This window comes from Rhinatrema bivittatum, chromosome 3, assembly GCF_901001135.1.
Source record: "Rhinatrema bivittatum chromosome 3, aRhiBiv1.1, whole genome shotgun sequence".
Lineage (NCBI taxonomy): Eukaryota > Metazoa > Chordata > Amphibia > Gymnophiona > Rhinatrematidae > Rhinatrema > Rhinatrema bivittatum.
The window spans coordinates 284,451,385-284,475,521 of NC_042617.1; the positions used below are offsets into that span (position 1 = coordinate 284,451,385).

At 48.2% G+C, this 24,137-nt stretch overlaps 1 protein-coding gene across 1 annotated transcript in view; it reads left to right on the plus strand.

Annotated features, from left to right (window-relative positions):
• The first annotated feature begins 1,926 nt into the window (after positions 1-1,926).
• NXPH4 (neurexophilin 4) overlaps positions 1,927-24,137 on the plus strand; it is a 257,833-nt gene continuing 235,622 nt past the window's right edge. Inside the window, exon 1 of the mRNA XM_029594883.1 lies at positions 1,927-2,336. Coding sequence (XP_029450743.1) covers positions 2,283-2,336 — 54 coding nt within the window. The 5' untranslated portion in view covers positions 1,927-2,282. The remainder of the gene's footprint in view (positions 2,337-24,137) is intronic.

A 24,137-nucleotide genomic window follows, 5' to 3' on the forward strand; every position in this document is an offset into this window, starting at 1 on the left:
GGCAGCACTTCAGTAATCCCTGAGGGGGGCAGCACTGACCTCTCGGAATCCAGCAGCACTTCCAGCCGGCGGCATCGGTGTGGGAAAGGCTCCGGGAATCTCAGGGGGGGGTGGTCCTGTACCTACCGTACATCGGTCATCATGCTGCCAGGACCTCTGGCGTCCGCCCTCTACTTTAACTGCCAAGGCATCAACAACAGGAGGGGCAGAGCCCTGCGCGTTAGAGGAAACTCTGGTTCGGAATCCCACCGGCACTTTGAAGTGCGCGATTTAACGCGCCAGTACGGTAGTGATCGTATCGGATTATAGTCGGAGCAGTAGTAATAGTTACCAAGCAGACAAAGGCTCGAATGAATCAAATCAGCCTAGCTCTTTGACCCATGCATCTCTCAGCGGCTTTTCCCTGGGTGGATTCTTTAATTCATTTAGCCGGCAAAGAACCAGCCCATAGTCTTATTTTTCTAGGGGTATGCCCCAATAAAGATGGCAGGTTTGGGGGGTTTTTTCTCTCTCCATAATACCGTCGGTGCCAAAGACAGTCGCTCTGTAATCCACACGGTGGCTGCTGCAGAACAGGAAAGTGAAACATGGGGCAGGATGGGTTATGGATCGGGTTTTTTTTTATACCATTTTGGAGCAAAGATCAGCCAGCTAAAATTGACGGTGGCCAGAATCCGTCCCATGTAGTCACAGACAAAAACAGCTAAACATTTTATTTTCAGAGGTGAAAAGTAATTTAATTTTTATTGCCTAGCATAATAAAAAAAAAACAACCCAAACAAACCGATGTTTCGAATTTGATTCCATCATGGGAATCTTCATTCAGGCTTTATTTCTGAAGATATCTAACCTCAGTAGAAGGGCTTGACATGCCGGAGGGAGGTCTGAATTGGTTGGATAGATGGGGGATATTTTCTTAAATAATAATGCTCCCTGTAGGGGAACTTCACTTGCCATATGTACTGTCTTTTTCATTTAACAAGTGGTTTCAGTTAGAAGGATGTGGATGGAGGGAGGAGTGGGAATGCCGGCTGTTTTAAGATAATTTGTAGAGTAGGGCCACAGACTTTTAGCATCTGAAAATAAAAAAGCCTCACATCCTGACTGAATTCTGATCCCTCCTCTCGCTCTCTCTTTTCCCAAGAATTGGCTATTCACCTTTTTCGTAATGTAGTGACTAATCTTTTGTGCTTTTCAAATGCAAATACTATTTGAACATTGAACAGGCAGAGAGGGAGAGCTGAATTTCTTTGTAAATGGGATTTGAAGTCTCTTTTCAATTGCACAGCGTACTGCTCGGGTCTCTCTCTCTCTCCAACAGGAGAATCTATGCAGGGAAAAGTTCCCCAACCCCCATGCAACCCCGACTAGTGTCAGTTTGAAGAGGAAAAGCTGGCTAGGTTGGCAGATTACTTCTCCCTCTCTCTCTCTCTCTCACACACACAGCATTTGAGGTCATCTTGACTTTATATTCACTTCTCTTTTCCAATCCGAGCCTCTGGCTACTCTGAGGCACTTCCGACTGAGGCTCTCCTCTGCACAGGTAGCTTGAAGGGCTGCTTTGCCCGGGGAGCGATCTCAGGAACTTGTGCGTTCCCCCTCCCCGAAAGGAACCGCTGCAATCCTGGAGAGCAATGAATGGGATTGGGTGGGGGTGGGGGGTGGGGAAGGGGTGGGGGTGGCAGGTTAAAGTCGCCTCGCATAAACGTCGCCCGCGCTTCGCTCGCTTCAAGCCCGTCCCCTCTGATTGGAAGGGAAGGAGGTGGGGGGCGGTTTTAGGGGGGCGGGGACGGAGAGGCCGGCGTTTCCTACGCCGCTCGGGATTGGTGGGCTGGGCGGGGAGGGCGCCGCCCCCGTCCCTATCGGAGCGGGGAGATTTGGCCATGCAGCCGGGAGCGGGCTGCCCTGACTTGCCGCCTTCCTTGCTCGCACTCGCACAGCCCCTCTCCAGCAAGTGGGAGATTTCAACTTTGTTTTTCTTCTTTTCCCTCTTCGCTCCCCTTCCTCCCGCTCCCTCTTCTTGCCTCTTTCTTCCGGCGCCATCCGCCTCCCCCTACGGATCCATGCTCCGATCCCCGTTGAATTCCTCCCTTGCTGCTGGAGTTATCGGCGCTTTGCCTTTCTTGTTTTTATCCTTTCCCCGTTCCTTTTTATTTTACCGCCTCTGGGCTTGAGTGTTCCATGTGAAAGGAAGGAGTGCGTTGAGGGTTTTTTTTTGTTTTGTTTTTTTTGTTTTACTTGACTCCCTAATTCCGATAGGGTTTCAGGATTTGCCTCGAAGGATGCAGCGGTTCTGCTGGATGTCGCTAATCGTCAGCCAGTGGGCTCTACAAAAGGTAAGAGGATGACCAGAGGTACCCGAAGGATAGCTGGAATGGGCAAACTGGTACTGGGATGACGTGTGCAGCTTAAAGATAAGAGAGGCAGAAACTCGCAAAAGAATTTGCCAAACCAGGATTAATCTTGCAGCGTTTACAGTTAGGGTAAAAAAAAAAAAAAAGTGCGACCTGGGGCTTCTTGCGTGGGGGTTACTCTTGTTCCTCCAGAGGCGGAATGTAGTGAAGTGAATCACGGAAATGTATCCTGAAGATTTTCACGGGGAAACCACACTATGGTTATTTACTTAAAAAAAAAAAATCACAATAATAGGTGCCAGCCCTGCAGCCTTGTCCCCTTGCGGATCTTAGCAAGACAACTTTTTTTTAAAATGATAACATATTGAAACCCAAAATGCGATCCTTTATTTAATTTGAGTTCTTTTTTTTTTGGGGGGGGGGGGAGTGGATGGGACCGGGGAGGAAAAGTATAAAGATATATTAGAAGAAAGAGTACTGGAGTTTGCATTCTGTGCTGGAAGGGCTGGTGCACGTAAATACGGGAGAAGCGAAAAACAAAATCTCATAAAACAGCCGAGAAAGGTTGCTATGCTGCAAAAGTGTCTAACCATCATTTTCCTAAAGAAAAACCAAAAAGGGTTCTAAAATTGCAGTTCAGGTATGCAGCTGAAGTTTATTATAGGGCACTGGTAGTTTCCTTCAGGATAAGCAACTGTTGTACAGGAGAGATCTGATCTAGAAAAGAACCGTCGGAGGATCTCATCCACCCACCATCACTTACTACACTAGAGAGCTTAATGGGAGTATTTGCAGACTGACTTCAACAGCTGTTACAATAGCTGCTTCTTTAAAAAAAAATGTATTACTCGTTTGCTTTAAAAATACCATGGTCAGGAACGCTTTGGCGGGGAAGGAGGGTGTGCGATGATCTTACTAATAGAGGGATTAGCACGCATAGAAATAAGATAAAGTTAGTTCAGCGAGCCGCTGGGAAGAGAAGCAGCGCAATTAAATCATGAAAGCCCGTGAGATCAGTCCGGTTACAAACAGGTAGAGAGAAAGGAAAGGGCCGGGAGCGATATATTAACTGACAACGGATTTCTCTTTAAAGATCGCCAGGCTCAGCTTACTGTCCTCGCATTATAACTTGCCTTGGGCTCGATTTGGAAAAGGCGAGTCATTAAATCCAAATTCAGTTGCATCCCTCCCCCCCTTTTCAGGTTTTAATTCGGTGACCCAAAAGATCCTTGTTCCAAGCATTTCGTTATTGTTTTATGTTTATTTCCCCCACTCTTCCCCCCCCCTCAAATCCCACGGAAACTGCAGAGTATTTAAAAGAGTAATAAAGGAGTTTCTATCAAACAAAAATCTAACCCTAAAATTATAGACAGGGATTTGAAAAACTAATGACGCTTTGGTATCCAAACGCCCACCTTTCTCAATCCATCTGGTCCTTTGATAGATGTGCTCGCGGGGGGTGGGGGTAAGGGGGTGTGGTGGTGGGGGGGGGGCAGCTCTTGTGAGCGGGGAGGAGGGGGACGGAAGATGCTACACTTTGATTGATTTGGAACCTTGGGGTAGAAGGAGCCAGGGTCTTCTGTCTGATAACGTACAGTTATATACATTGATTTCTATTACACTGATAGCTTTTGGCTCCATTTACCAGCTCAGTAAAAACAAACCGCAGGGCAAACATCTCGATAAAAAAAAACCACACACACACACACACATACAGACACACACACCGTATTTTGAGATTAGGTTGGCACTGAGAACGTGCATAGCTGCCAGGGATCATGAGTGCCTATGCATCTTTACCTGAGCGTCAAGGCTGAGAACACGGGGCTCTGCAGTGCGATAAGCCCCAGAATATTTAAAATCGGTCTTAGGTTTCTTAAGCCTACTTGTAGCTGATAGTTTTAAATGCCGTCATTTTAGAAAAATCCTCAAGGTGAGATGTGAGGGCAACAAGTATCCCTGCATTAATACCGTATACTGGTGAGATTGAGCTTGCAAAGATCCTTTATAGTTCATTTATTTTTGCATGTTTTGCTTATGGGTTGTTGTTTTTTTTGTTTTTTTGTTTTTTTTTTCAGTTTTAAGCAGTCAATCCATGAATTTCAGGCAAACTTGTTTTGACTGAGAATCAAGGCTAAGGAAACTGTGACCAGCCAGCTAGGTGTGTGTGATTGACATCTTTGCCTTCACACCTAGCCTGTCCAAACAGAACATCAACAGCAGTATACTGTGCAAGGCTCTTTCATTATAAGACAGTGCATGGTGAGGCTTCTGCACCATGGATTTCGCTCATCACACCCCTAATCAGACCTTACAGGTGAACATTAACCTATGATAGAAAAGATTATTTTTCTGCAAAGGTATCTTACAGACAACATTGTTGTTGTTTAGAGTCACTTTAATATGTAAAACAGATCTTTGTGTTATAGTTGTGAGCTCCCCATCACAGTGCTGACACCAGCAGCACTTAAACAGAGCCATTTCTTTTAAAGATGCAGTTGCCATCTGCATTTGGACATGGTTGGGGATCTGTGGTTTCAAAAGAGGAGCCATGTTCAATTCTAAAAGACAAAAAAACCTAAAATAACCCAGAAATGAAATAGATGGAAACAATTGATGAACTGTCTGAGATTTCCACTTCATAATCATCCACAAGACAAGAAGATTATCCCATCACAGGTCAAGGTTCACCTTGGAATTCTCAAAAGAATACATCAGATTGGAAAATACCATGTGCTTTTCTTAATACTCCCTTTATCTGCATTAAAACACCCAGCTCCCTGTTCCCCCGTTTCCCTGCAAACCATTTGCCTCCATTTGGAATGATCCTGATTTGTAAAGTGTTGGGGTTCATTGGACTCTAGGAGAGTAGGCAGTAGATAATGGGCATCCTCTTCTCATGTGGTGCCATAGGGGTAGTGGCCTAAGCCCCGAGGCCTCAGTGTAGCAGGGTGCGGCAGTTCCTGTGCGTACACATTTATTCTTAATGTAATGAGTCCAGCACTTTAAAAAGGTGCCCAAAAAAACACGAGTAGAACTGTGTGCTTCTCCCTGCACATCCCTTCTTAATGAAGCCATTAGTTATAGCTCCTCAGTGCAGAGAGGTGCCTAGGCTTTAGTCATGGTCTCTCAACACTGGACATTTAACTCCAGGCCAGAGGTGCAAATCAAGTTTCTGGGGCAGGTGTCAGTCTATGGGGTTCATGCTGCGGGGGTCCTGTTCTCCGCCTTTATGTGCGGTAAACGCAATTTGTGTGCCTAATATTTTCTGGGCAGAAAACATGGTTTATGTGCATACATCATGCTTTACGTGCTCTAAGCATGTCCCTCTGTGCACGTGTGTGGGCTAGCATGCTTTTATTAGCTTACTGCATGAGGCATCAGCTTGTTTTTCAGCGTGAGTAAAGAAAAGGAGTGCCAAAGATCAGAGCCTATTTTTTGCTCATTATATATGGGGAGAGTAGCTCCCAATCATGGTGGCTCATGGCGTCTCTGGAGTAATTTAGCGCGTGGAGGATGTACTGTCCCACCCAAACAGGGTGCTTTCCTATGCTTATTTGGCAGACAGCAACGCATCAAATCCATTCAGCTACAGTTACAGTTGGAGCTGAAAGAAAAGAGGAGAGTGCCCCATACTAAGCAGATCCCAGAAATTCTAGGCTTTTTGAATAGAAACGGGACGCGCAATGTATCTTTACAGGCCAACTGCAATGGCATTTAATGGTGCAGATCAGCAAAGTTATCGCATTGACCTCTGAATTTGCTAGGAATTCACAGAGCTGTAGTTTTTATTTTGGAAACTGAGAATAAATCAATGAGGAAGAAAAAATATTTTATGGAGACTTTGGCAGAACACAGGCCCCTGGCAGGTTACAAAAAAAGACGCATTCACGTTGTGGTTATTTCATTTAGGCCCATTTTTGGGTGGAGAGCTAAGGATAAACCTCAGAAACTGCTGACCACAGGCAGCTGAATCCTATTTTGTTTTGGTTTTTTTTCTAAACAGAAATTTGGTAAAAATAAATTGAAATCTTTGCATGCAAAGGAAAATAAACTTGAAATCTGCAGAGAAATACTGATTTAGTTTCCAACATTTTTTGTTTTTGTCTAAAAATGTAATAAGTTGGTGCGAATTTCCCTATGCTCAGAGCTCCCTTTCCTCCACTGAACCTCGGAAATGTCGACGACAGGCACAAAAAACCTGACAACTTTTGTTTTTTGACTAGCGTTGGGGAGTTAACGCTCCTTCAAATCCACACAGGATCCATGGATGTTTGAATTCTTGTCTCCTTTCTCCACACTTTCTGCTCTCACCGCTTCCAGCGTGGCTCTGCCTTCCTCCTTCTTTCCCTGGGAAAAAAAAAAATGCGTGCGTTCTTATCTCGAACTACAAATCAGTAAAACTCTTAGTCTTGTTCATCTCTTGCAAAGACTACCAGGGTGCTGTTGCTCTAATACTGCAATCAGTGGGTGGGAACCAACCTGGTGAGAAAAAGGAAGGGCAGGATAGTTTGAAAGGACCTTAGTGGACTATTTTATTCCAATTTGGCACTTTTGGAAGAGAGCTTCTCCTTTCCCTCTGTCATGTAATGAGAAACAATGAGTGGGGGAAAATGGAACATGTCACACCATTCCGTCATCCTTTCCTCCTAGATATGAGTAGATGCATATAAATCAATGTAGTAAATGCATCAATAAGGTCAGGGTGTAAGTAGCAATGTCTCCATGAACGTTTGGGGGGGGGGGGGGCATGGAAGGGTAATATTCAGACCAGCGTGGTGGTCAGGAATTCCAGGGGTCTGATGATTTAGCCGAGACTGCAGGCCAGAAGCTGAGGAGGAGAATGCAGCTTCCTGGGCAAAACATAGCTGCAGCAAATCCATTTTGGATCTGTAAATATTCGAACGACTGATAAAAAGTCACGATGAAGAGATGACCACACTCCCAGTCGTCGTCAGTGATTGGGCCCTGCAAGCACAGAGAGCGCCCTCACAAACTCTGCCGATGGCAGGGGCCGGTGCGGGCCCTGGAAAGGCGGCGGAGCCACCTTGTCACCAAGGTGGCCGGGGATGGGGGACGGGGGGCTCTCAAAAACAGTGTCGGCATTCAGGACAGCCTGGAAAAAGCACAGAGGTCCTTAGCTGCAGGGAAGCCAGAGTGAAGCTAGAGATCAAGTAGGTATGGAGGGAAAATGAGCAGTGATTGCCTAGGCCTAGCACTGTGGCTCTTCTCTGCCATGAGGCCACTGGTTTGTGTATCACGTGTGCTATAAGTTTATTGTATGGTGGTAATGGGGGGGCAGAGGGATAGTCAAAACGCATGCTGCGATGGCTAGAGTGGATTTGGCACCCTCGAGGCACAGAAGGTTCACGCGGCCCTTGCCAGTTATAACAGGGAGCATCAGGGCCACCGTGAAACCTTCCCCCATTTGTATCTGATGAGCTCTTCATTAGCATACCGCTATCTAAAAGATTCATTAAAAAGAAGAATAACAAAACCCACATAATGTCAGTTGAGTTTCCTGGCTGCCGGGTGCAGCCAGGGCAATCGAGCTGAGACCGTGAAGGCCGGCCTTCCTCTCTGTACTGTGCACCTTTCATCACTGGGTTAGCGTTGGCTTAGCCACCTGCTTGGCTCATCAGAAACCCATTTGCTGTTTGTCACAGAAAGCTGGAATGTCTTGCCCATCCCCCCCCCCCTCAGGTATTTCTGGTGTAATTAGACGTTTTAGCATCACAGGAAAAAGGAGATGGAGGGAGGAGTGCTGTAAAAAGAAGCCTTATTTACAACAGAATGGCTTTGGCAGAAACTGAAGCATGCAACACCTTTCCCTGTCATACTACTCCTAACCGTTCCTATAGTGCTACAAGATGTACGTGGCACACATAAGAGGCAGTCCCTGCACCACGGAGCTTACAATCTAGTGAAGGCAGAAAGGCAGACCAGAAAAATAAGTGCTTGGGGAGAGGCAGGGATAAGATTTAGAGCCTGAGGTAATGGAGTTCAAGTGAAGACAGTGACCAGTTTACTTAACTGGTGGGGCTGATATAATCAGCTGAGCATTAAAACTGTGCACTTATATTCAGTGCACAGTTTCTTAGCACACATGCACAATAAAAAATGAACTCCCGATGCAGTAAGCTAACAGTGTGCTAATGCATTGGGAGTTTAAATAAAAGCACTAATCTGTGTGCAGAAGACATGCTTAGCACGCATCAAATCTAATTTATGTGCATAAAACATGCTTTTAGCACAGAAAACATATTTTGTGTGCACAAATAGTGTCATCTGCGCAAAAAGCACGTTTGTGTGCGCTCAAAATAGAATTTGTGCACACAGCATGTTCTCTGCACAGAAAACTTGATTTGTGCACAAATTGTGTTTTATGCCCATAAATTCTGAGTGCAGGGTCCCCCGTACCACCGACTTCAGATTCAGCTCCATAGGCGGACGTTAGCCCGACTCACTTTCCTCCACCTCTGCCCAGCGTTAAGACACCATGAGTTAAGCCTATGCTCCTCTCTGCACTAGGGAGTAATAGATAATGCCTTCGTAAGCATGGAATGTAACCCAAGGAGCGCTAATTTGTGCGCAGGTGTCCACCTCCATTTTTTCGCACGTAGAAACTCCTCACTGCTTCAGGAGTGAAGTTTGCGCACAAAAAAAAAATGTTTGCACATTCATGGCTATAACTGGGCATATAGCCCAGCGCACCTTCTTATACAGATCACTCTGAGTAAATCTGCAAGAATTTGGATTTGTCTCCCCGAAACAATGTATTGCTAGGGTGTGCTCTCTTACCAGAAGAAAGAAAGATTCAGAACTTTGAAACTTTTGTATTTTCCAATTTAAAGAACAGCTTTGCATTGGCTTTTAACAGGCTCATAAATCTTTCATTATCCTTTCACTTTTACTAAGTAAAATCTGTGTGTGTGTGTGTGTGTGCGCGCGCGCACGCGTGTGGGTGTAAAATCACGGCACCATTGTGAAACGAAGCAAAAATCCATCTTTCTTTGTTTCTCTTTTTCTTTTTTTTTTTTTTGGGTGAAATGATGTCTCCACTTTCAAAAAGGCCTTTTTTTAAAAAAAAATAAAACCAAAACCAGCTTCCACTTATTTTCTTCACTGTGAAAATCAATTCTTATGCCCAACAGTTTTTATTAAAAAGAAAATGCTTTTCTTTTAATAAAAATGTTTACTGTTCTGCACAAGAGATGGAGAATATCGTGCCAATAAAGACCTGCAGGCCCCGCCCTGCTGCAGGACCGCAGATGGCGGATCCCACTTGACCTCCAGTTTTTATCCTCTTTTCTCTACCACTAAGGATCTCCCCCCCCCCCCCCCCACACACACCTTTTGAATTCTGTTACTGTTTTTCCTCTTACCACCTCCTTGCCTCCGCCACCCTCCCTCTGAAAAGATGCACCCTTATCTTACTTTGGAGTCTACCATCTTGCAGCCTCATCTCACAACCTCACGTGAAGATCAGGCAAAGTACTCCCAGTCACACACACTGATCCTACGCAGACCTATGTACCTTAATCTCCCTGTGCATTATGCGGCCTCGGTGATTGACATTCACGTAAGAGCAACCATTTATCCTGAGCACAGGATAGTCCCGGCCTACCTCTCTACCAACTCCCATTCGTCGGGGACATTTTAAACAATTCCTTTTCCGACTCCAAGCATGCTGGAAGATTTGTAGTCTTGCATTCTGCACTGACAAAGCCAGAGGACAAATTCCAGAATCTGCTTCATGGTGCAGCTCCTCCACTCGCTCATCTCCTCCAGTTGGCAGGCGCTGACGGGAGGAGGTGGGCGCTCTATGGCTTAGAACTGGCAGTGCTTTCTACTAGGGCAGTTGCTCTGCTTGCTTAGTCTGGATGTGAGAGGTGTAGTGTCCCCTTTAATAAGAGATGTTAGTGATGGCTAGTGCTTAGGAATCCTCTTTGGCACAATGGAACAGGCTGGCATGAATAATTAGAACATTTTGATGTAATCAACTTTGTGTCTCTGTGGCCCTCACAGGTGCAAGACTATAAGATGCAAATCAGGTTATATCTTCCTTAGCAGTGGTTTAATTTTTTTTTTCCAATACACAATGTTCAGAAAACCAACAATTAACTTTGCAGCTCTTCCGTGCAGGGGGTGTATTGCAGTGCAAAAGGCTAGGAGCTGTACGGGGGCACTGGAGAGATATTCAGTGAGCTAGAATACATCTGACTGAACCAGCCTGCAGTTATCCAAACATCAGGTTGTCCCTGAGCTTTCAAGAACACATAGGTCCATTCTTCATATTGCTGGAAAGCTCAGGTACCACGACAACAAATTTGGTTAATTCTTAAGTGGTATCACAGCTTATGAAGAAAGAGTCCTGGGGCAAGTGAGTAAGTATGTTTGCCTCTGGCTGGAGTTTGATGAAGAGTGTCTCAAGCCTGCATTTAAACACATCCACATCCTGCTCTACATAATTACCCAGTAACCTTATGCATTAGTTATATATTCTTCCACTCACTGTAAGAGAGCCTCAGTGCTAAAATCATGCATATATGGTAGATCTTATTGCCATAGAAAGTGAAGGCCTAAAAAAAACTAAGAGTAGCTCGCCAAAGCATCACAGATTCTGCAAGGTACAGTTTAACTGGAAATAGTGCGCTTTTGCTAGCATTTTTCAGAGGTGGATTAATAGGAAAAGAAACTGTAGAACTAGGGGTCACAAATGAAACTCCAGGGGGATGACTCAGAACCAACATCAGAAAATATTTCTTCACCGAGAGGGTGGTGGATGCCTGGAATGCTCTTCTGGAAGAAGTGGTGAAGGTGAAAACAGTAAACGAATTCAAAAGGGCATGGGATAAACACCGCAGATTCCCTAAAGGCTAGAAGTTGGAAATGAAGAAGAGGGTGCATGGAGGTAACCTGCATGGAGCGGCAGTTACTACCCTTAACAGAAGGCCTGGGGATTACGGCCCTTAACCAATGAGCCTTGATGCTTTTGATGCAACTGCAACATTGCTCTCTGCTTCGACGGCAAGGGGGAAAAGGGGAATTGGATTCAGACAGCCATCTCTGGGCCCCGACTTTTATGGTCCGGGGTACTGATACGCAGACATTAGGGGAAAAGCACAGGACTGCCTCTACAGCCAAGTCCAAAAGCATTGTCTGCATTATCAAGAAAGCTGCCACCTTGTACAGGGTCGGGATGCATGCTATAATTCTGGGTGACTGACAAGTATAATCAAAATAACATCTCGGAATTCAAAGGAAACCACAGGCAAAGGGCAGAGGAGGCTTGAACTTTTTAGTGAGAGGCAGGAGGACTCAGATGGAAAGGCACCAATTAGCCGTCATGGTAGGAAATTGGCGAAAGAGCTTTAAGGAATAACAGGTTGATGTTACATTGCACTGTTGGTACAAATGGGATATGCGTGGAAAAGCACATTGTAAGTGGGTGTGCGGACATGTTTGAGGACGATCGCCTACTCATATGGCAGTGACATCTTCCAAAAGGCAGGAAGAGCATTATGACAATTATTATTGTTAAATCCGGGTCAGCTGAGGCCCTGTGAGTTAGCTAAGGTCATAGTCGACTGGCAGAGCCTGGATTAGAGCCCAGCACTCGGCTCTGCCAGATTACTGTATTTCCTTCTTCCGACACCCACAAACACAGACATCTCACTCTGACTCCAGCTGTTAGAGCAGGGGACATGTCTGCAAAGCTTCGGCAAAAACCACGATTTAGTCAGGGCTTTCCAGGCCGTCCTTTGCACCCAGCTGTAATCCATTCTAAATCTGTCGGAGCCATCTGATGCTAAACCTGCGGGGGAGAGGCACAGACAGCTTTTTTTCTCCTCCAGTAAGGCTGACTGCTCACCACAGCACTGCGCTCAACTCAGCAGCTTCTGTTATCTTGCAACGGAGACCCAGCCAGGACTCTGGTGGAAAAAAAAAAAAACAACCCTCAGCCAGTTATAGTTTGTTTGCTATGGAAATAGTCCAACCCTTCTAATTAAGAATTCTTAATGATCTTTATATGATAGTACACAATACAACCAGCAGCTACAGAACAGGTACAGCACGGGCAGCAGCAGGGCAAGCTTCTCACATACACACACACACACACACACACACACAGGTACAGCACGGGCAGCAGCAGGGCAAGCTTCCCTCACACACACACAGGTACAGCACGGGCAGCAGCAGGGCAAGCTTCCCTCACACACACACACGCACACACACACACACACAGGTACAGCACGGGCAGCAGCAGGGCAAGCTTCCCTCACACACACACACAGGTACAGCACAGGCAGCAGCATGGTAAGCTTCCCTCACACACACACAGGTACAGCACGGGCAGCAGCAGAGCAAGCTTCCCTCACACACACACACACACACAGGTACAGCATGGGCAGCAGCAGGGCAAGCTTCCCTCACACACACACACACACACAGGTACAGCACGGGCAGCAGCAGGGCAAGCTTCCCTCACACACACACACACAGGTACAGCACGGGCAGCAGCAGGGCAAGCTTCCCTCACACACACACACAGGTACAGCACGGGCAGCAGCAGGGCAAGCTTCCCTCACACACACACACACACACACACACACACACAGGTACAGCACGGGCAGCAGCAGGGCAAGCTTCCCTCACACACACACACACACACACACACACACACAGGTACAGCACGGGCAGCAGCAGGGCAAGCTTCCCTCACACACACACACACACACACAGGTACAGCACGGGCAGCAGCATTGCAAGCTTCCCTCACACACACACACAGGTACAGCACGGGCAGCAGCAGTGCAAGCTTCCCTCACACACACACACAGGTACAGCACGGGCAGCAGCAGGGCAAGCTTCCCTCACACACACACAGGTACAGCATGGGCAGCAGCAGGTCAAGCTTCCCTCACACACACACACACACACACACACACACAGGTACAGCATGGGCAGCATCAGAGCAAGCTTCCCTCACACACAGACACACACACAGGTTCAGCATGGGCAGCAGCAATGCAGGCTTCTCTCACATACATTGCCTCACCACAGAACAGGTACAGCACAGGCAGCAGCAGTGCAAGCTTCTCTCACATACACACACACTGTCACACCACAGAACAGGTACAGCACAGGCAGCAGCAGTGCAAGTTTCCCTCTTTCACACACTGCCCCACCACAGGACAGGTATAGCACAGGCAGCAGCAGAGCAAGCTTCCCTCACTCACACACTGCCCCACCACAGGACAGGTATAGCACAGGCGGCAGCAGAGCAAGCTTCCCTTACACACACACACACTGCTCCACCACATAACAGGTACTGCACAGGAAGAAGCAATACAATCTTCTCTCACACACACAGCCTCACCACAGAACAGGTACAGCACAGGAAGAAGCAATACAATCTTCTCTCACACCCACAGCCTCACCACAGAACAGGTACAGCACAGGCAGCAGCAGTGCAAGCTTCCCTCATACACACACACTGCCCCACCACAGAACAAGTACAGCACAGGAAGAAGCAATACAATCTTCTCTCACACACACAGCCTCACCACAGAACAGGTACAGCACAGGCAGCAGCAGTGCAAGTTTCCCTCATACACACACACTGCCCCACCACAGAACAGGTACAGCACAGGAAGAAGCAATACAATCTTCTCTCACACACACAGCCTCACCACAGAACAGGTACAGCACAGGCAACAGCAGGGCAAGCTTCCTTCATACACTGCTACACCACCAGGTACAGCAGGGGCAGAAGAAGTGCAAGCTTCCCTCACATATACATACACACACACACACACACATTGCCCCACCACAGAACAGGTATAGCATGGGCAGCAGCAGAGCAAGCTTCCCTCACACACACACAGGTGCAGCAGGGCAAGCTTCCCTCACACACACACACGCACACACACACACACACAGGTACAGCACGGGCAGCAGCAGGGCAAGCTTCCCTCACACACACACACAGGTACAGCACAGGCAGCAGCATGGTAAGCTTCCCTCACACACACACAGGTACAGCACGGGCAGCAGCAGAGCAAGCTTCCCTCACACACACACACACACACAGGTACAGCATGGGCAGCAGCAGGGCAAGCTTCCCTCACACACACACACACACACAGGTACAGCACGGGCAGCAGCAGGGCAAGCTTCCCTCACACACACACACACAGGTACAGCACGGGCAGCAGCAGGGCAAGCTTCCCTCACACACACACACAGGTACAGCACGGGCAGCAGCAGGGCAAGCTTCCCTCACACACACACACACACACACACACACACACACACACACACAGGTACAGCACGGGCAGCAGCAGGGCAAGCTTCCCTCACACACACACACACACACACACACACACAGGTACAGCACGGGCAGCAGCAGGGCAAGCTTCCCTCACACACACACACACACACACAGGTACAGCACGGGCAGCAGCATTGCAAGCTTCCCTCATACACACACACAGGTACAGCACGGGCAGCAGCAGTGCAAGCTTCCCTCACACACACACACAGGTACAGCACGGGCAGCAGCAGGGCAAGCTTCCCTCACACACACACAGGTACAGCATGGGCAGCAGCAGGTCAAGCTTCCCTCACACACACACACACACACACACACACACAGGTACAGCATGGGCAGCATCAGAGCAAGCTTCCCTCACACACAGACACACACACAGGTTCAGCATGGGCAGCAGCAATGCAGGCTTCTCTCACATACATTGCCTCACCACAGAACAGGTACAGCACAGGCAGCAGCAGTGCAAGCTTCTCTCACATACACACACACTGTCACACCACAGAACAGGTACAGCACAGGCAGCAGCAGTGCAAGTTTCCCTCTTTCACACACTGCCCCACCACAGGACAGGTATAGCACAGGCAGCAGCAGAGCAAGCTTCCCTCACTCACACACTGCCCCACCACAGGACAGGTATAGCACAGGCGGCAGCAGAGCAAGCTTCCCTTACACACACACACACTGCTCCACCACATAACAGGTACTGCACAGGAAGAAGCAATACAATCTTCTCTCACACACACAGCCTCACCACAGAACAGGTACAGCACAGGAAGAAGCAATACAATCTTCTCTCACACCCACAGCCTCACCACAGAACAGGTACAGCACAGGCAGCAGCAGTGCAAGCTTCCCTCATACACACACACTGCCCCACCACAGAACAAGTACAGCACAGGAAGAAGCAATACAATCTTCTCTCACACACACAGCCTCACCACAGAACAGGTACAGCACAGGCAGCAGCAGTGCAAGTTTCCCTCATACACACACACTGCCCCACCACAGAACAGGTACAGCACAGGAAGAAGCAATACAATCTTCTCTCACACACACAGCCTCACCACAGAACAGGTACAGCACAGGCAACAGCAGGGCAAGCTTCCTTCATACACTGCTACACCACCAGGTACAGCAGGGGCAGAAGAAGTGCAAGCTTCCCTCACATATACATACACACACACACACACACATTGCCCCACCACAGAACAGGTATAGCATGGGCAGCAGCAGAGCAAGCTTCCCTCACACACACACAGGTGCAGCAGGGCAAGCTTCCCTCACACACACACAGGTACAGCACGGACAGCAGCAGGGCAAGCTTCCCTCACACACACACAGGTACAGCACGGGCAGCAGCAGCAGAGCAAGCTTCCCTCACACACACACCCACACACACACTGCCTCACCACAGAACAGGTACAGCACGGGCAGCAGCCGTGCAAGCTTCCCTCACACACACACATACTGTCACATCACTGAACAGGTACAGCACAGGCAGAAGCAATGCAAGCTTCTCTCACACACACACAGCTGCACCCCCGAACAGGTACAGCACAGGCAATAGCAGGGCAAGCTTCACTCACACACACACACACACTCCCCCACCACAGAACAGGTACTGCACTAGGGATGTGAATCGTTTTTTGACAATTTAAAATATCGTCCGATATATTTTAAATCGTTAGGGCCACGATACAATACCAATTCCCCCGATTTATCGTCAAAAAATCGTAAATCGGGGGAAGGGGGAGGGCAGGAAAACCGGCACACTAAAACACCCTAAAACCCACCCCCGACCCTTTAAATTAAATCCCCCACCCTCCCGAACCCCCCCCCAAATGCCTTAAATTACCTGGGGGTCCAGCGGCACACTAAAACACGGCACACTAAAACCCCCTAAAACCCACCCCGACCCTTTAAATTAAATCCCCCACCCTCCCGAACGTGACCCCCGCTGAACGACCTCCTGCAGTCGATCTCCTGCCGGCGCCATTGTCCGTACGGAAAACGATTCGCGGCAGGAGATCGCTCCCGGACCCCCGCTTGACCCCCAGGAACTTTTGGCCAGCTTGGTGGGGCCTCCTGACCCCCACAAGACTTGCCAAAAGTCCAGCGGGGGTCCGGAACGACCTCCTGCGTCAAATCGTTTTGGTCTATGGCCGCTGCCATTTTGCGGCGGCCATTTTGCAAAATGGCGCCGGCTGAAGACTACACGATTTAGTGTGCGGTTTTCCTGCTCTCCCCCTTCCCCCGATTTAGCTACAGACCGCCGCTACGGAGGTAATTTAAGGCTACGGAGGTAATTTAAGCTACGGACCGCTGCTACGGACCCCCAGGTAATTTAAGGCATTTGGGGGGGGGTTCGGGAGGGTGGGGGATTTAATTTAAAGGGTCGGGGTGGGTTTTAGGGGGTTTTAGTGTGCCGTGTTTTAGTGTGCCGCTGGACCCCCAGGTAATTTAAGGCATTTGGGGGGGGGGGGGTTCGGGAGGGTTTGGGATTTAATTTAAAGGGTCGGGGGTGGGTTTTAGGGGGTTTTAGTGTGCTGGCTCACGATTTTAACGATTTTCACAATACTTTACACACCCAAACGGCAACAATACGATTCCCTCCCCCTCCCAGCCGAAATCGATCGTTAAGGCGATCGAGGACACCATTCACATCTCTATACTGCACAGGCAGCAGCAGTGCAAGCTTCCCTCACACTAACACTGCCCCACCACAGAACAGGTACTGCACAGGCAGCAGCAGTACAAGCTTCACTCACACACACACACACACACACACACTGCCCCACCACAGAACAAGTACAGCACAGGCAGCAGCAGTGCAAGCTTCCGTCACACACACACACTGCCCCACCACAGAACAGGTACAGCACAGGCAGCAGCAGTGCAAGCTTCCCTCACACACACACACTGCCCCATCACAGAACAGGTACAGCACAGGCAGCAGCAGTGCAGGCTTCCTTCACAAACACAGTGCTTCAGTATATTCTAGACATCAAAATCTTTATATCCCCACACAGAATCTCTGAGCCATCCTGTCCTACGTCCATTTAGCACCTTCTTTGTCTCATTTTAACTTGACAATTCAGAGAGAAATTTCTTATAAATTTGTTGTTTTTGCCTGTGAGGGGAATCCTTTCTTTTTTATCAATATTTGAATTCAGCAGCTTGGAACTCACATATATCCCTGGTTGAGGAATAAGTCTTTCAGAAAGAATAAACTTTCCTTACACTGAAAGGTTAAAAAGGAAAAGAAAAGGAGACTTTTGAAAGCATAATCTGTGCCATGAAACAGTGGGTATAAAAACAAACAATGAAACCCTTCCATGCAAACAGCTGATTAAAGAATGCACCTCTAGTTCACCAAGAGGTAAAATGGAATAGAATATTGATCTGCTGGTTAAATTAGTATATATGTATTTTATTCTGTGTAGCCTGTACCCTTTCCTGTGTCAAAAAAGCAGGTCATGTGATCCTGTGGGTCCTCATTTTACATTTTTTAAAAAGTGTATCATTCATATCTGTTTTGTCCCTCTTGGAGAGTGCTCCTTGCTGATGTGTGTGTGTGTGTGTGTGTGTGTGTTTGTGCCTGTGCTGTGGTTCCCTGCTCGGGGCTATAGTGTGAAAACAGCTGACAAAGACCTTGCTGTGTTCTTGTTGCCTCTGAGCCGGTGCTGAGCATCTGGTGCAATGCTCAGCTGCAGACAGAACACATCGAGTTGCATGATCCATTTTCCCAGTGCAGTATCCACATGTGGGGGAGAAAGGGGATTTTTAAGCCATAAACTAAGCAGGTATCTCTTAAGCCGCAGAACAGCTATACTGAGGTAACAGGATGAGCTTAGTGTTGCATAATACAATATAATACCTTTTTTTTTTAAATTTAGCCATGCCTTTCCCAATAAAAACCCAAGGCGAAATAAAACAGTTAAAAGCATAACAAATAACATTCATATAACAATATAAAAATAAGGCAGTAAAAAGCAATGGCAAATGTAAAATGATAATTACAAGTTTAAAACCCATTTAAGGACACATTATGAGTAAATAGAAACAAATGTAGACAGACTGCACCACCATCCAAAGGACAAAAATCACTAAAGGCCAACCCCAAAGAGCAAAATAAAAACTTAGCCCTGTAAAAGAAAGTATTTAAATAAGAAGGAGAGCCAGGAAATAAGGTGAATTTAAACTCTTTTGATGCTATCCTTAAAATTCACTGTATTTTCTGACTCCTCCTCCTACCGGCTCAAAAAGCTATGTTTTTGATAATTTTCTGAAATGTAGAATAATTTTCTAACAGGTACGTTTTTGATACCCAAAAGGCAGTGCAGGAAAATGCCCCATGTCTAATGAGTTTGAGCGATAGAGAAAAGGGGTTTTGTGTTTCTGTTGCCCTAGAGCTTTTCTCTGTTGCCTTTGTCCTCCCAGCCCAGTCGGAAGTAGGGCTGGGATCTGGTGCCAGGAGCCTTCGGTCACAGGTAGTGGAGGGAGATGATTCCTCAGTCCAGCCACTGGAATTGCACTCTATCAGGACGATGCAATATCGACTTGCGTAAAACAGGGTTCCTGATTCAGCGCCCCGCTTTCCTAACGCGCGCCCAGCCACCTCTCCTGGGCACATGATGCATTATTTAAATGAGGTCGCACTGAAAAGGATGCGCTAGGGATAAATTGTGCATCCCTAGCGCATCCATGGCATCGGGCTAGGAAAACAGGCAATCAATTAATGAGCGTCTGTTTCCCTAACTTGTCCGCTGGCAAATTCTTTTTTCATGGGGCTTCCTGTGGTTCCTCCTGGGATGATATTAAGTAGGAAGAACCACAGAAAAGCAGTGTTTGGGGCTTTTTGTGGCTTTGTGGAGTTTTGTTTTTTTTTAGATGGCTCGGAGTGCTTAAAGACTTATGGGTAGATTTTTTAAAAAGCGCGTTTGCGTACGTTTGTTTGCGCAGCAGGCGCAAACAAAAGTACGCTGGATTTTAGAAGATACGCGCGTAGCCGCGTGTATCTTCTAAAATCCTGGATCGGCGCGCGCAAGGCTGCCGATTTTGGGCAGCTGGCGTGCGCCGAGCCGCGCAACCTGTCTCCGTTCCCTCCGAGGCCGATCCAAAATCGGAGCAGCCTCGGAGGGAACTTTCTTTTGCCCTCCCCTCACCTTCCCCTCCCTTCCCCTACCTAACCCACCCCCCCGGCCCTATCTAAACCCCCCCCCCCCCTTACCTTTATCCAAGGATTTACGCCTCCCGGAGAGAGACGTAAATCCACGCACGCCAGCGGGCTGCTGGCGCGCCGAGACCCGACCCGGGGGCGGTTCCGGAGGGCGCGGCCACGCCCCCGGAACACCCCGGGCCGGCGCCCCGCCCCCAAAACGCTGTGTCGTTCGGCCCCGCCCCCAACACGCCCCCTTCCAAAAACCCCGGGACCTACGCGCGTCCCGGGGTTCTGCGCACGCTGGCGGCCTATGGAAAATAGGCGCGCCGGCACGCAAGGCCCTGCTCGCGTAAATCCGGGCGGATTTACGCGAGCAGGGCTTTTAAAATCCGCCCCTTAATGCTAGCATTGGGGCTGACTTACGTTTTCTGTGTTAAAACGTGTGCTTTGAGGGCAGTGATTTTTTACATCGAGAGGCAGTATTAATAGCCTCATCTACATGCATTTACATGTGATGAGCGCTATTAGCTACACATTGGTTTGGACGCATGTTTTGGACACACTAATCCATTGGGTGTTAGCCCAGCGCATCCAAAACGCACATCCAAGAGCTTGTTAACCTGCGCACTAAGCTCAGCGCACTATATATAGCATCAGCCTGTGTATCGTGGAGGCCACAAACTGGCTTCTTCCAGAACCTAGCTAATATGTACCTTAAATCCGGCCACAAGGGTTCGCCACTGTGAATGACGGGGACTCCCCCAGGGACCATGCAGCAACCTTAGACCTGGCCAACCTGGGGATCAGAGTCTGGGCCCAGGAATCAAACCCAGGTCCTCTCTAGAGGAACGCCTTAATATGCTGTTTCTGTACACGGACGTGAGGGGCCGTCTATAAATTACATCAAACTGTTTTGGCGTGAAATCCCCCCCCCCCCCCCTCCGTGTCACAAAACTCCAAACCCCCTTTCAACTCAGAATCCCCCTCCCCCTTGAGCGTGACATCATTTATAGAGGGCCCCTGACCTGGGCCTCGGAGGTTCAGCTCTGTAATATCTTACCTCCCCGTGGACTCAGTGCAGCAGTATTGTGTTCATTTCTTGCAAGCTGAAGTCTGCATTCCCTTGCCTGGCTCATTATAAAGGGGTAAAGCCCACAGCGCATGCACTTCATTTTTGGCACTAGGTTTTACTTCGGATATATCCATCTTTCTCATCCCATTCTCACTACCGCGGGTGAAAGCTGGGTTTGTGCGAGGGGGGGTTTACTGGATGAATCCACCCGGCTGCTGGCCGCACATCTGTTGTGGAGATACCGTGCTTGAAGTGCTAGTTGAGATCCTATTTGGGAATCGGGTGATACACTTAAAAGAAAAGGACCAGTAATTGGGGGGTGTTTTTTTGTTGTCTGTGCCCTACTCGCTGTATCGCTGCACATCTCCCCCCATTGATTTTTATTTTCCAGCTTTGCGCTTTGTAAACCCACCTGGCAGAGGGACTGAGATCACCAGTTCCCCTCCAGCGGGGAGCACTGCCACCTGCAAAGGCCACAAGGCTAAATCCAGAGTAGAGAGCGTCGATTATTGGCGTCTCTCCTTTGTTTCATGGCCATTTCTTCAGGCGAGGCGGGGATCCTTTGTCCATGTATTTGTGGCTGCAAAAAAAAAAAAAAAAAAAAGCCTTTCGTGTTTATTGTAGCACCGCCAGGTTGTGTGCGCCCTGATATTTCATGCCATTAGCTCCCCCTCCCCTTCTGCACATACATGTGTGTGGCACGCACATCTGTATGCAGAGGTGCACAGCAGTTCTTCTTTATACAGTGTAGGCTGTTTGCCATCAGTCTCCTGTTTTGGGCTATTTCACCTGGATGACCACCTCTGATGAGGACACTGGTAGCCCTCCATAGTCCTAAAATGGACATCTATTTATTATAAGATGCCAGGTGCAAGAGATTTCACTTCGGTGACACAGCACCAGTTTGTCCTGAGCCAGCTTTGTTACGGGGGTGGGGTGTGTGTGTGTGTGTGTGTGTTGGTTATGTGTTTCACACACGCATGCAGGAATATGTGCGGATACACAATGAACCCTGGGAGGCAGGTGGGGAAAGCTTCCAGGAAGCAAGTCAGCACTGCAGTGGTCTTAAAGTGCCTATGAGAATCGGGGGTATTCTCTCCAAGCCCCTTTGGGATTTGGGAGCTGCACGTTCTTCCCATGTCACTGTTGTGATTCCTTGGCTCTCTCATCTAACTTTCTTTTTTTTTTTTTTATTGCCTCTTGCTTTGAAGCCCAGAAAGATTTCCAGCCCTAGGAAAGGGGGGGGGGGCGAGTTTTTTAAAAACTTGCCCCCCCCCCCCGCCTGATGAAGGCAATCATTGCCACGACGCAAGCCTCGAATTGCTGCTCTGTAACCAAACGCAGATTGTCTTGTTTTACGCCTCGCTTGGCCTGGCGTTGGCTTTAAGTGCCCCCATCTGTGACATTTAAACTGTGATGTTTAACTGTAAGAGACCCTTGGACTGCTGGAATGTTCCCGGTGGATTTGGGGGGGGGGGGGGGGGGGGGGGTATTTCCCGTCAGCCTGTCAGCTCGCCGTGAGAGGCAGTCTCTGGCAGCTGGAAAGCAACTTTGAAGAAAATGAGAAAAGCAGAGCGGGACTGATCGCATCAACGTCAGCCCCGCTCCCGCTCGCTGGCAGCTGCTTGGGGTTTTTTTTAATGCCCCTCTCAGTACCGTGTATGCGGCTGTCGGTCTCTGCATCTGTTTGCAGGAGGAGCTTCCTAGCTTCAGAGCTGGGGGGGAGGAAAGGAAATCTAATCTATTGCGATTTTGGCCCTTATGTCTCATTTCTTTTTTTTTTTTAAACGAGAAAACAATTTTGCAGAATCTTGCAAACCGCTTCCCCTCGGTCCATAATTATGCTTTTTTTTTTTTTAACCCAGATGTAAAGTTTTACATGATCAGCAGGGTCTATGACTGCTCTGTTGCACTTCCAGCTCAATCGGCTGGGATCCAGCAGCGCTAGGAGCCTTCGTTTACAAGTACCCGGGGATTTTTTTTTTGCTGTTTTTATATTCTGTCTCAGCTCACCTGCCCCAGACATTCCAGTGACAAACTTTGACTGGGCTTCTGGAATCCTGCAACCAATCATGGGCCCTAAATCCAGCACTGGGTAATGACTGACTCCTCCCCCCCCCCCCCCCCTCTAGGGCTGTGAGTGCTGCCTCTGCAGCATCCCTGGCCACAGCCAACCCAGGGAGCAAAAGACCTGAACCAAGAATCAAACCCACTAACATTGAACCAGGTACAGATTTCGGCCTTTGCTGCCCTGCTTCCCCTTCCTTCTCCTTCCCCCTCCTTCTCCACGGACCTCCGATTCCTCTTCTGCCCCCTGATCTTCCGATTCTCCTGCCTCTTCTCTCGCCAGTAGTGTAAAATGGGTAGTGTTACACCTAACACTACCCATCTTACACCCAATGACCAGCTTATACCTAATTCCACCCGCAAAAGCCTACACCTTACCTCACCCAGTCATCTCCCAGTCTATATAATTGAAGCTTTCCTATTAGTCCCAGCAGAGCAATGTATATAGTAACTGCAATGTATACAGTGTACATTCTTGAGGCATTCCTCTAGTTCTTGTAGTGCAATGTATATACTATCTTTAATGTAGATAATATTATAGTGCAATGTACATAGTTCACAACGCAACTTAAGTGAAGTTCACAATGTTTATTGTTTCTCGCCTGTTTTATGTCAAAGGCATCCTCTGGGTAGTTTATCTGTTTTACTGTTAACCGATGTGATATCATTGATGAATGTCGGTATATAAAGCCAATAAATAAATACATTCTCCTCTTTCCCCTCTTCAGACCTATCATTAGAGACCCATGCCTCTGATCCTTTTCCTCCCGCTGCCTCTCTACAGATCTCAAGGCTTGGGCTCCAGCTCTGTTGCTATAAGAAGGCAGTGAGTTCGGGGACTGAGTCCATCACAAACCCCCACCCCCCTACAGCGAAGCCCAGCATGGCTTAGCCTGACTCAGTCCTCGTGCTTACTGCCTTCTTGTAACAGCAGAGCCGGGAGGGCAGAAGTAGAGAGAGAATTACAGGTCTGGCCGGGAATCAAGATTGGATTGGGTCAAGGGGGGAAGGTAGAAGGAGGGGCGGCAGATTAGAGGTCCGTATGGCCCCCAAAAGTGTGCAGCCTTAGGCATATGCCTAACGTGCCTGTTAGGAGAGCCAGGCCCGCAATCAGATCGCCAGAGGCAGGCTCTGATAGACAAAAGT